The 13438-nt window shown below is 40.3% G+C and overlaps 1 protein-coding gene across 1 annotated transcript in view; it reads left to right on the plus strand.

The window, feature by feature from the left end:
* Window positions 1-11698, plus strand: part of LOC117439482 (kinesin-like protein KIF3C) — a 27679-nt gene extending 15981 nt beyond the window's left edge. The window contains 5 exon segments of the mRNA XM_034075373.2: window positions 1760-1878; window positions 5506-5622; window positions 8292-8400; window positions 9919-10064; window positions 11135-11698. Coding sequence (XP_033931264.1) covers window positions 1760-1878; window positions 5506-5622; window positions 8292-8400; window positions 9919-10064; window positions 11135-11222 — 579 coding nt within the window. The 3' untranslated portion in view covers window positions 11223-11698.
* The last annotated feature ends 1740 nt before the right edge of the window (window positions 11699-13438 follow it).

The following is a 13438-nucleotide window of genomic DNA, read 5'->3' on the forward strand; positions in this document are numbered from 1 at the left end:
CCTGCCGTCCCCCTCCTCTCTGCCAGACCTCCCCCCCCCCCCCCCCCTCCGTAACGCTCTATCTCGGGCCTCTTCACACCTCTCATGCTAACCTTCTCAATCCGTCAAGTTGCTCAGGACCTGCCACTAAATCCCTCAGTGCCATCCATGAAACAACAAACCCTCCCCTACTTGCTTCCTATTCCGTTGCACGGCCAGCAGGACTAACCCCAAGTGTGTGTGTGTGTGTGTGTGTGTGTGTGTGTGTGTGTGTGGGATGCCAATGTGATTAATGACCCTGTGATGATCCTTGCTCTCCTGATGCCCTGACGTTACCTTCTCCTGAGCATGGTGTCGTCTCTCTGAGGATTAAGATTAATAACGGCTCTTTTTACTGCTGACAACAGAGAGGTCATAATTGTCAGAAAGAACTTTTTTAAAGGGTACTTTTGGTATGTTTGAACCTAAATCCAATTCTTTCTCTGTTTTTGCATCGAAGTTTCACTTTTGAGGACAACCATGGTTTAGTTGTTCCATTTTGTATGAGAGCGCTGCAGACCAGCAGTTGTAAATTAGCTTCAATTTATCATATCGCTCCTCTGACTTCAGTAGATCTCTTGTTCTGGTGAGGTTTTAAGGAAAGGAAATGCAGTCATGAAAACATACTGAACTTCCGTATCAGTGCTCTATTTTACAAAGTAACCGAAAGAATATAAACTCACTTAAAGGTGGGGTAGGTAAGTTTTGAGAAACCGGCTCGAGATGTACTTTTTGTTATATTCCATGGAATGGTCTTAACATCCCGATAGCAATGAATATCTGAAGTGCTTTGACAACAAATCTATACAAAAAAGTCATCTGTGGAAGCCGTAGTGCTGTAAAAAAGCACGACCAATCATCTGAGCCGGCCCGGCTAAAGTAACTGGATGGCCTACCTGCCTGTCAGCCTTCCATCTGTGCACACACTTATCTCGTGCCCTCATTGGTCATGTTCGTGTGTGTTGGAGGAGGGGCTCTATAAGGAGTGGCAGATTTGTTCCGACTGTGTATTTTCGAATTCTAGCGATCTCGAGCTGGTTTCTCCAAAATGACCTCCCCCACCTTTAATTGCGTGACCATACAACGATACTTCTGCCTAGTTTTGCAGTGTTTATTTACCTGCCGTCAGTACTCTAACGGGCCTGTGGCTAATTAAGCCTTTGTGTTACGTTTAATTCAAGCTTTAGTTCCATGAATCTTTTATATAAAAGACTGCGAATCACCATCTCACATGTAATGCTTGGACAGTTTCCCAGAAACAAGAGGTAGAATGTGAAGTGCAAGGAAATAATCAACAAAACACCATGTAATCCATCCGAGAGGTACCTCTTGAGTTTCAAGCATCGTGTCCTTGTGCACTGGAATTGTTGCATGGTCCACATTTAATACTTTTCAAAATCTCAAAATGATTTTAATATTAAATGCAATTCTTAAGTGTTTTCTTTTCTAAAAAATGAAGCTGTCACAACCCAAGTTAACTACCAGCTGCTTCTCACAGAGTCATCTCTCAGCTAACTACACTCAGGATTAGCCTACTTGTTCAAAGCATGAACAGAGGAGGAAAGAGGAGGAGGAGGAGGAGAGATGGAGGGCGGTCATGTTGCCTCGCTCCCATTGGCTGCCCATCTCTCCAGACACCAGTGCCTCCAGTGCTGTTGCTACAGGCAACCAAGCTACAGTTCCTCAGCGACATCTCTCCCCCTCCTCCTCACCCTCTTTCTTTCCCCTTCCTTTCTCATAGCTGTATGCCAAGCTTCAGTGCATTAAAGCGGAGATCCAGGACGTGAACGACGAGCACGTGAGGAGCCGGCAGGAGCTGGAGCAAACCCAGAACGAGCTCACCAGAGAGCTCAAGTTCAAGTGAGTCTGAAACACAAACAGCAGAGTCAGCAGAGTCAGCAAATATGCCGGCATGGTTCTGCAAACACGTCCGAAATGTGCATGTTTCATCGAGATGACATACTGCACCGACAGAATCTGGTGTATTGCCAAGTACACAGACCATGGATAACAAATAAACATAGTATGAGAATACAAATGAAATAAGTATAAAAATAATACTTAAAAAAAGAAACGTAATCTATATGTCTATCTATACAAAATTATACTATGAAATTATATATTTTTTTTATAAAAGGAAAATGAATATAATGTAGAAAAATACAATAAAAATATGACAAGTTACTGTGAAAAATATGGATATTTTATCTGATTTAAAGGTCACCTATCATGCTATTTTTAGGCAATAGTATAGGTCTCAGATATATACAAATATATAAAAAACATGTCTATGAAGTGTTTTGCTCAAAATACCAAACAGATCTATTTCACTTCCTGTTTCAAAAGGGCTGATTTGGGGGATAAAGCTTTAAGAAAATAAATTGATACAAAATAAAAAAGAAGGGGTCTGAGCTCATGCGGGACCCGGCAGCTACCGTCTAAACTAAATGCTGCCGTGATGAAGCGCCATATCATGGATTATCAAGGATTATTTCTGAAACAGTCTGGAGCTCAAAGGCTTTCTCTCTTGCCGGTTATACCACAAGGTGAGTTCCTTTTTACTTCCTGCTTCTTCACACACATGCTCTCCAGTACAGGTCAGCTCTGAGTGCTAGCGTTGCTAATGTAAACACCGACCATATTACGTCCAAAACAGTCGGGCATTGTTTCCGATAGCAAAGTTTCTGATTGGCCCGTGGGTCCACATTTCAGATATTACGTCATATCGGACGCAAATCTGGATCAGCTCCGTTGTTCCCCGTTTTTAGAGATTTGGGTACGGAGGAAAAGAGAGAGGGTTTTATTTTCTGACGCTGCGTGAGTTCCCTGAAACACCGGGGACACATGTTTATGTATAAAAAACATCAAAAAGTGCATTTTGCATGATAGGTCCCCTTTAAAGGAAGGTCATACAGATGTGTGCTAGTGTAACATGATGTTGACGGCTAAAAGTGGGAATGTGACAATTAAATACAAAAATATTGTCATTTCAATATGAAATTGTGCAACAACTCCTTTTTTGAAAAACATTTTTGCATCACGTTTTCTCTGTAGATTGTCTTGTAGAGCTGCAATGATTAGACATCTAATTGATTATCCGGCGAAAGGGAAAAATATATATAGATTGTGGGGGAAACTTCTGAAGCAATTGGAGTCAGGACTCAGAGAGACACGAGGAGAGCTGGAGCTTTGATGGCAAACACTGACGGTTTATTTGGAGCTTCGGCCGGAGAATTCACAAGACATGTCATGGGCCACGATCTGACCACACGGTTGAGATGCCACAATCAATTCTGAAGAACCCTTCTGTAGTTCGAGGTTTTAACTAGTTCAGAGTGTAATAATCAACATTCTTTATCAACGAGACTAAACAAATATGGACCCTGAATCTAACTGCTGTCGTCCATAGAAAATAATGTGCGCCAGGGAACCTACGTTCCTAAAAAGAAGGGCATCCAGATGTCCCTGAACAATAAACTACCTCATGGCGGCTTGTGCTCGGTCATAAGCTGGCAACAACAATGCGCCCAAGCTGCTCCTCCTTAAGAGAGATAGCAGAAATACCCAAGGCCGTAGACCTATGCCATGGGAAAGGAGACAGTGAGAGGAGAAAATTATGAACTGTGTCAAATCAAATCAAGTTTTATTTATATAGCACATTTTTAAACGATTTTTGGTCGAGCCAAAGTGCTGTACATATAATAAAATTAGCCTACAGTTGAGACACTTTACAGCAAATACAACAGCACAGATTGTTCAGAATATCAGTATGAGAAAAAACGATACCCTCTATCCTTAGACCCTCTGTCCTTAGACCCTCTGTCCTTAGACCCTCACATCGTACAAGGAAACACTTCCAGAGAAAACCCACAGTTTAAAGGGAAAATGGGAGAAACCTCAGGGAGAGCAACAGAGGAGGGATCCCTCTCCCAGGACGGACAGACGTGCAATAGATGCCGTGTGTAAATCCAAGAGATAATACATTTTACAGCATATAGACCGAATGTTAGGAAATACATGTGTCTGTAATAAGAAGATGAATCCACGAGGATGTCAGCTACAATCCTGAGGAAGCCATCAGGGAAGCAGCATGACGGGACCCAAGGCAGGACCGCAGAGACGGGTTCAGCCACGACCCGAAGTCCACGACTTAATCCAGAACTCAGGATAGAGGATCCAGGACACAGGACTACAGCAAGAGGATCAGCCTCGACTCCGGATCCCGGCGTAGATATAGATACAAAACAAGAAGAAAGATTTGGCTGGGTTAATCGGAACAAGCGAATACACAGACACAGACAGAGAGGGGAAAGGTCATTGGATAAAAGTTATTCTTGATAACCCTCTAGAAAGATCACATGAACTTCCCCACTCAATCTATCAAGACCCGAGCAGTTCTATTAGAAGTCCAAGGTAAAGGCACAGGCCGGCGCATACCGCTCATGGAATCCCTCACCATATGAACTCTGACCCCTCAAGTGTACAAGGGAAGAGACACCAGCTCCTTTTTAGAATAGTATGTCTTCTCTTCTCAGAAAAACAAGGGTATGAAAGGAACAGCCAGAAACAGAGGAAGAGAGGCACAACGTGACTACATAAATGCACTCTCCTAAATATTAAACGAGTGAGAGGTGAAGAAACACAAAGCCAGAAATTGAAATGAAAAGGCGCCATCATGCTTCCCCTTAGGATAGGGTGGAAATTATGAAGACCGAAATTATGAAGAGGGGACATGGGATACCGGTGAAGAGGGACAACAGTGAAAAGGCCCAACGTATCCAACGTGCTAGCACTCTCCAAAGAGACAGAAAGCCAAAGTATACGCCGAGAGGCACAACGTGGCTACGTAAATGCACTCTCCCGTATAAATTAGTTCAAGGGAAAGGGGGTGAAAAACTAAACTAATCAAAAGAAGGAAGTAGAGAGGCCTAAATGCCCTCTCCTAGATTCAGGTAAAGGAAAGAACTGGGGAACAAACAAGTACAGGAGGAAAGGCCCAACGAGTCAACGTCAACACACTCTCCTAGAATAGTTCAAGGTAAACGGGGTAGGAAGAATATAGTGAGAAACAGAGCTGAAAAGGCGTCCGAGAACGCTTCCCCTCTAGTCCAGGGTGAACATGTAGGATAAGAACCGGAGATAGAGAGCCCAACCTTCAAAGGGTGAATACCTAAGCAAATTATTCCCCAACATAGATTATTATTTTTATTTATATTGAAACTCTTTGATAATTAATGATTTAATAGTTATATTTACATCTTATACATGGCCACATAAAGTGAATTTATTTGAGTTTGGAGCTGAACTTGGATCGACATTTTCTTACCTTTTTAAAACCAAATGATTTTCATTCGAATCAATAATGAAAATAATCTTAAATTGGAGCCTTTTTCTCGAGTAATGTTTGTAAAAGTGCAGAATTCAGACAGTATGCAGAACTTCAGACTTAACGATGAGCCTTTTTTTCATCAAACTAACCCTCTGCAGGTATCTGATCATCGAGAACTTCATCCCTCCGGAGGAGAAGAATAAGATCATGAGCCGACTGAACTTCGACACCGAGGAGGACCAGTGGAAGTTTCAGCCTCTGGTTCCCGCAGAAAGGTCAGAGAGTCGGGATGTTACTCCCATGTGGGCCATCAGGTGGAAAGAATGAACTCAGAAATGTGTTTCATTTCAGTCAGGGGTCGCAACCTTTTCACCTGCTTGCCCTCCGTGTCCAGTGGGGACATTTTATGAAGTACATTTTGAAATCAGATCAGAAATACTTTTATCCCGGGGATATTGGGTTTTATGTCAGTTGTTGTAAAACGAAATGCTTATATTACATTACATGTTACTTGTTAGACGCTTTCATCCAAAGCGACTTACATACTCAACACTGTGGGCAATCCCCACAGGAGCACTTTGGGGTGAAGTGTCTCAGGGACACAACGACATGCTGACTGCAGCGGGGTTTGAACCTGTGACCCCCTGATCCGAACACCAACGGACAACCCACTGCACCACACGCCCCCCTTTATATAAAAATAAGAAGTAAAAATGTGCAATAAAAAAAACTAGATCTCACTTAAACATAAGAAAATGAAGTAAAAATGTCCAATGAAGGATAAAGTAGAATACAAATTATATATAAACATAAGAAGTTAAATGCCAGCATATTTACTCTTACTGCTCTATGCAAATGTATACTTCTTCTCTACTACATTTTAAAAGCAAATTGTACTTTTTACAACTTCTTAAGTTACAAATTAACATGATTAGATAATAAAAAATCTAAATCAACTAATAAAGAAGCATTGACGTATAGGTAGGGATATCAAGCAGCGGTTTATTAAATAATTCATTAGCTTCAACTTTACCAGCTGTAATAGACCAATGCAATAATTATCATAATACATGTATATATAAAGTGAAATGTATATGATGCTTGAAGGGTACTTTTAGTTTAGTCTTGATACTAATACATTTGACTTAATTAAGATTTTGAATGCACAGTATTTGAAGAGTTTGGTTCCAAAACGCTATAAATCCATTTTTCTTTACCAAGAAAAGTGGCAAGTGGAAACCACTATTTTCTGTTTCAAACTCTCACATAGCATATTGAGGTTATAATAACAATACAAATTCAAATCCAGATTTTGATTTTCAAAGATTTATTAAAAAAACGGATTATTTTTTTCCCAAAATGCAATAAATCCATTGCATCAATATACAAGTTATTTTTCATATTGAAACTGTGCAAAACTACACAACATTAAGTAAGTTGACCTACATCTGACAGGGTTCTCACGGTCATTACAAACCTGGAAAAGTCATGGAAATTCAAAACGCTAATTCCAGTTTGGAAAAGTCATCGAAATGTAATTAAAGTTGCTTCAAATATAATTTATATTTTATCTAATCGCAGAAATAGTAATACTATAATGATAATACATACTGTATCGTATAGTAATGTAAAATGGCATTTAACTGACGAGGTGTTTTGCTGGTGAGAGATTTTAGTTGCTTTAGCGCGTAGAAGCTAGTTAGCCTACTATTTGATTTGTTTCAGAGAGGCACATGTTTCATATGCAGACCTTATTTTCCTGTTCCATGTTAAAATAAACCATTTTCAGTGGTACCGCTGAGAAAGAGTAATTTTTTTGGTCATGGAAAATTAGGTAAAGGTCATGGAGAAGTCATGGAAAATCATTAATGAAAAAGTGTATGAACCCTGATATGAAAACCTCTGAACTTGGTCAATACTAATCTTATATATGGGCACTGTGCCAAACATTTCATTTTCATTTCATTTCATTTTTATTTGTCCCGCTCATGGTACGCAAAACCAAATGTACAACAATTGCCATAAAACATGACTCCGCCATTGAGCGAAAAGGAGCAGGGAGAAGAATAACATCTTATGTGGCCCGCCCCTTTCTAAAAAAAACAAATAAATACAAATAGATGGTCTGCCCTTCATAATAATAATTTTTTTTTTTTTTCACAGCCAAAAATAACAGTATCTTAGGATACTAAGAGAAACACTCACTGAAAATACATCAGTCATCGCCCCAAAATGTATTTAACGGGTCATCTTGTTAATGCTACACATTCATTACAACAATAAAACATTACATGTGAGGAAAATGTCATCATGAACAAAACATGAACAACAATATCACATTCGACCACAGAAATTCCAAAATCACAATCCTCTTACATTCATCTTTGCCATGTTACATTCATGTAGTTGACTAGTGCTGTATGTTGTACGATTGTTTTGTGCATACTATTAATCCATTGAATTAATATAACAATATTTCTGTGTAAAAACAACAACTTATCGTTCATTAAGAGTGGAATGGTCACTCTGGCACAATGGGCAGCTACTGTCACAGTCAACCTCATTCACCTGTGACTGAGAGAGTGCATCATCATAGCAGGCACGCACATTGTCACTCACACACATTCCAGATGTTAGGTAGTCCCTTCTAGTACTCCATAAGAAAAGACACATTTTATACAATTTATTAATGCAACTTTGACTTAAGCAGCTATTTGAGAACATCTTCCAGCACTTCCTGTATCACTCGCTCTTCTTCTGTGGTTCCTTTCCGGTCATCCCCCAAAGCTATTGCATTAGAAACAGACTTGTTAACTGTTGATGTTGTTAAATTCACAACTGGAGAGAAAGAGCTTTTCTTTTGAAGAGGAGCTTCTTGAAGATGCATTTTGGCCTCTTGCAACATTGATTTCTCATTGATCCCGTCTCTTCTTCTTCTATTCAGTAAATCCTTGCAGATGAAGAAGAGGCCGGCATCTGCAGTCGGATACAAACGACCAATCAGCCAGTACGCCAGGGTTGCCATAGCGATGGGACCTCACTCCAGATACAGGGTAAGTGTGTGTGTGTGTGTGTGTGTGTGTGTGTGTGTGTGTGTGTGTGTGTGTGTGTGTGTGTGTGTGTGTGTGTGTGTGTGTGTGTGTGTGTGTGTGTGTGTGTTTGTGTGGCCTAGCATTACTATCCTTGTGGGGACCTATATCTGTTTACACAGTCACGTGTGGGGACTCGCCTCCCTCATGGGGACATAATGGAGGTCCCCGTGAGGGGGGTCATTCATTTTAGGGTGAAGACTTGGTTAGGGTTAGGCATGTGTTGGTTATGGTTAAGGTTAGGATAAGTCTCCAGGAAACGCATGTAAGTCAATGTCATGTCCCCTGAAGTGATGTATACATGGTGTGTGTGTGTGTGTGTGTGTGTGTGTGTGTGTGTGTGTGTGTGTGTGTGTGTGTGTGTGTGTGTGTGTGTGTGTGTGTGTGTGTGTGTGTGTGTGTGTGTGTGGTCTAGCATTACTATACTTGTGGGGACCTACATCTGTTTACATAGTCACGTGTGGGGACTGGCTTCCCTTATGGGGACAAATTGGAGGTCCCCATGTGAGGGGAATCATTAATTTTAGGGTGAAGACTTGATTAGGGTAAGGGTAAGGTTAAGGTTAAGGTTAAGGGTAAGGGTTAGGGTTAGGCATGTGTTGGTTATGGTTAAGGTTAGGATAAGTCTCCAGGAAATGCATGTAAGTCAATGTAATGTCCCCTGAAGTGATGTATACATGGTATGTGTGTGTGTGTGTGTGTGTGTGTGTGTGTGTGTGTGTGTGTGTGTGTGTGTGTGTGTGTGTGTGTGTGTGTGGTGTGTGTGTGTGTGTGTGTGTGTGTGTGTGTGTGTGTGTGTGTGTGTGTGTGTGTGTGTGTGTGTGTGTGTGTGTGTGTGTGTGTGTGTGTGTGTGTGTGTGTGTGTGTGAGTGTGTGTTGTTCTGTAGTGTATTATGGATATTTCTGATCAGGAGTACTAGAAGGGACTACCTAACACTGTTGTTGTGTTGATGAAATTAATAAAAAGGAAAACTTTACTAAATATCGACCTTCTGATTATGGAAATAACAACCCCTGAATGTTTGCTATGTTATATTCTTTAAAAATGATATTAATTTACCTCGAAAGTAGGGGATTTTAAAGTGGAATATCCCTTTCATTCATTCACTCTTTAAACCACAAGGTGCATAATGACCTTGAAGTACTTTTTTCACAATGACTAAGAATATGTTTTTTACAATATCATAACACATTTACACTATAATTGTTTTGTTAATTAGGTGATAATGATTATTATACAGTGTTTTTAATCTCTGTTAAAAACTATGAACAAAGAATGATCGGTCATAAGCATTGAGCAGAAAGAAATAATATAAAAAAACCTAATTCAACTTGAAATATTGAAACTAAACAGAAGGGATTAGAAGTTAAATCTGGCACCACAGTATGCAGTATGTGATAGTCCCTACAAAAAGAGAATTACAGGCTTGTGTTTGATGTGATAGAGACATTATGCATTAACAAATGAACGTGTATCTTCAGGCTGAGAACATCATGTTTCTGGAGCTGGACATGACTCCTCCGAACACCGCCTCTCTGGACCGATCCACAGACTCTGAGCCGAACCAAAGCCCCTCTCTGGACGGATCGCCCACCAAGGAGGGCGGCGTCCGCAAGTCCCGCTCCTGGTGAGCCTGAACCTGATATTAGCATTACATCTTCTAATATCGCCTTACCTCACATTTTCTTTTTTTATTCTTTATTTATTTGAGGTCACATTTTATTAAAAGTACAGTTTTGCATATCATATATTTCTAGAGACCCGAAAATGACAAATTAAATACTGAACGAAATTGGTGAAATAAAATAAAAACGAAAAAATATATAGGGGTTGTTTGAAATGACAAATGTACACATGCATCTACTTACACACACACATTTATATATATACAAACATGTACGTACACATACATACACATATACATACATATATATATACAAACATGTACATACACATACATACACACATATACACATACACCCATATATGCATACCCATATACCCATACTCATACATCAACATACATACCCCACATTTTCATAAGCGTCGGTTAATTGTGTTTCTTGGTGCGTAGGAATTATTCTTGAATAGTTTTTCTACTAATTATTTAGTTAAAATAAAGGATGAATTAATATTCTGACTTAATTGTTTAACTGTAAAATGTCCCGCGCCTTACATTTCATGATCACAATAATATAAAATATGATTTCCCATCATTGTGGTTATGTAACTAGATGAAAATCTGCCAGTATACCGTCAGCATTTTTTGTTCAATGAAATTGACTTTGTCCTGGCATCAGTCTGTCGTATACAACTGATTAAATATGATGTTTTTCACCTTAAAACCAATATTTGTTTTGATATATTCAATCTGTTTATTATGAAAATCAACCATTATGATTTATAGTATAGATTTAAAGAAATATGTACTTGCAAAACGTGCTTTTACTGGCCTGTATCTGACTGGTGCAATGGGTTTAGAGTCAATGCATCTCTAAATTGGATTATTGAGGATCAGCTGCTCCCTCTGTGGGTGGTCCTAATCTCATGGTTTATCTCTCATTAACTCTGCAGCCTGTAATCTCAATGTTGCTTAATAACTGTAATTACCTTGTGTCTAGACTATAGGAAAAGGCATATATATACATCACACATTTACATTTTTAATTTCTACTTCTTCTTTCTTGTTTTTTGCAGGTGCCAGACTCCAAAATCCATCACTTCCTCTTCTTCTAATGTCTCCTTGGCGGCGTGTCACACTGCCACACCGATGACGGCGCAGTAAAGCTTTAGTGGAGAGGATTTCTTTTATTGTTATTTATTTAATTCCTCCACTTCTTCTTTCTTCTTTTTCTCTATAAAATGTTGGCCAGTGATCCTGGGACACACCTGAGGGGTGATAAACTAAATTACATGTACAGTAAGGATACGCTAAAAAGGACAAGAAACTAAATGACCTAATGAACTTCAGAAACTCTTTGAAACGTCACTTCCTGCTGTTCTACGGATGTAAAGACCCATCAAAACCTCTCTTCCTTTGCATGTTCGAGCCTCGGATCATCCTTTAAAACAGCTCAGTGTGTGTGTGTGTGTGTGTGTGTGTGTGTGTGTGTGTGTGTGTGTGTGTGTGTGTGTGTGTGTGTGTGTGTGTGTGTGTGTGTGCGTGCGTGCGTGTGTGTGTGTGCTTTAACTGTACACTGATCTGAGGGCTCACAAACTGCTTGAATCGCCTGTAAGATATAAGTGTATATATATTTCATGTATTGGGGGGGGGGGGGGGTTCGGGGCAGGCTTCGTCTGTTTTCTGTGTAAAAGTGGGGACAGTTGGATAAGAAACGGAAGAAGAAAAGTAGAAAATATTGGTGTGATGTGTGTATGTGTTGGTCCGAAACACATACACACAAAAAACACTTGACTTGGATTTGTATTCATAAAAGTCCATCAGGTAAAATGTGTACCTCTTTAAGATCAGTTTCCAAGTAAGTCAATAACCACGGTAACATCACTAAGGGACTAATCGAGCCTAACATCACAGGAACGGTAGCTTGATGAAGACAAAGTGTTAACTGACGAGTTGGATTTCGTTTTAGAGTCATGTGATCATCTGATATCAGTCAACTAAACTTGTATGATGATAAGGAAGATGGAGATATGTAAACGTTGATGTTGGGGCCTCCAGTGCAGCGGGTATTGAGTTTGTTAGACCGCAGTCTGCAGGCAGGTGTGTACAGTTTAGTGTCACTGGGTTCTTTACTGGAGGTTAAGAGCAGCAGACAGGGGGGGGGGGGCGAGGCGGACTAATTATCACTGTTTTATTCATGCCACAGATCCAGTATCAGCTGAACCCCATGAGAGCACAGAGCAGCCCTTTAAGAGTGTATATAAACAACATTTATTATCAATGAGCTGCTGACTTATCTTGTTTTTTAAGCATTCATTTTACAGTATGTTATACTTGGCATCGTCCCTCTTTGTGTGCACAATGTTTCACGACCCAAACGTGAATGATATGATTGATAACAGCTAATAATGTGTCAGAGATCTGCAGATATGTCAGTGTTGGAGTATTTTAAAGGTACACAACATTTACTACACACTGTTGTTGCAGTAAAATATGTTTATCACACATTCCCAGAGCACAATGTGACTTCTTTTGTTTGACCATGGGGTGCAAAACCCAAATAATTTGATATAAAACAGAACATTTTCATATATGAGATGCTAGAGCCAGAACCTCTTTGACCTTTTGGCTTAACATATTGGTTCATAAGAGGGTTTATTGACACTTTCTCTCATTATACACAGTTAAAATGACCAAATAGAAACACGATTAGGGGGTATAGGGGTTAGATTTGGTGGATTTTAAATCTGTGTTAACCTGCTTCCCGCGTGCACACTGCGGTACTTTTCCCACAAAGGTTCATGCAAATTTAGAGAGTTCGCATGAACAGATCGCGTTCACACCAGAAAAAGTCCCTGGGGGTGGATTAGGCAAATGAAGCCGCTGACGTCACTTCTTCTTCTTCTGCTTTGGGTTTACTGGCAGGCCGCAAACCACTTCACGGCGTATACTGCCGCCCAAAGTCCCCGGCCGGAAGTCCCCGGAGTTGGGGACTGGCTTCAGTAGAAGCTGCTGGGAGTCCCAGCAGCTTCTACTGAAGTCCCTACCATAAATCGCCAGAACGCCGAGACCTCCTCATATCCACCGCTCCCATGTTTTATTTTGTGTTGCCATAAGTTAGTCTCTCTGCGTTTCTGCGCTGGGCTAATGCTAATGCTAATAATGCTAATGCGAGGATAATAAAATGGCGGCTTCACAACACTTTTTTGGAGTTTTACGGGGCGTGGTTTGCAATCCGCCCAGCCAATCAGAAATATAGCTCTTTTCTCAAAAAAGAGCCGTTCGAAAGTCCCTGCTAGAGAGCAGGGACTTTCGAGGGGGTAAAAAGGTTCGCATGAACTACTTTTAGTACCGGCTCTTTTTGGTGTGAACGCGATCAT

Source organism: Pseudochaenichthys georgianus, chromosome 24, assembly GCF_902827115.2.
Source record: "Pseudochaenichthys georgianus chromosome 24, fPseGeo1.2, whole genome shotgun sequence".
Taxonomy (NCBI): Eukaryota; Metazoa; Chordata; class Actinopteri; order Perciformes; family Channichthyidae; genus Pseudochaenichthys; species Pseudochaenichthys georgianus.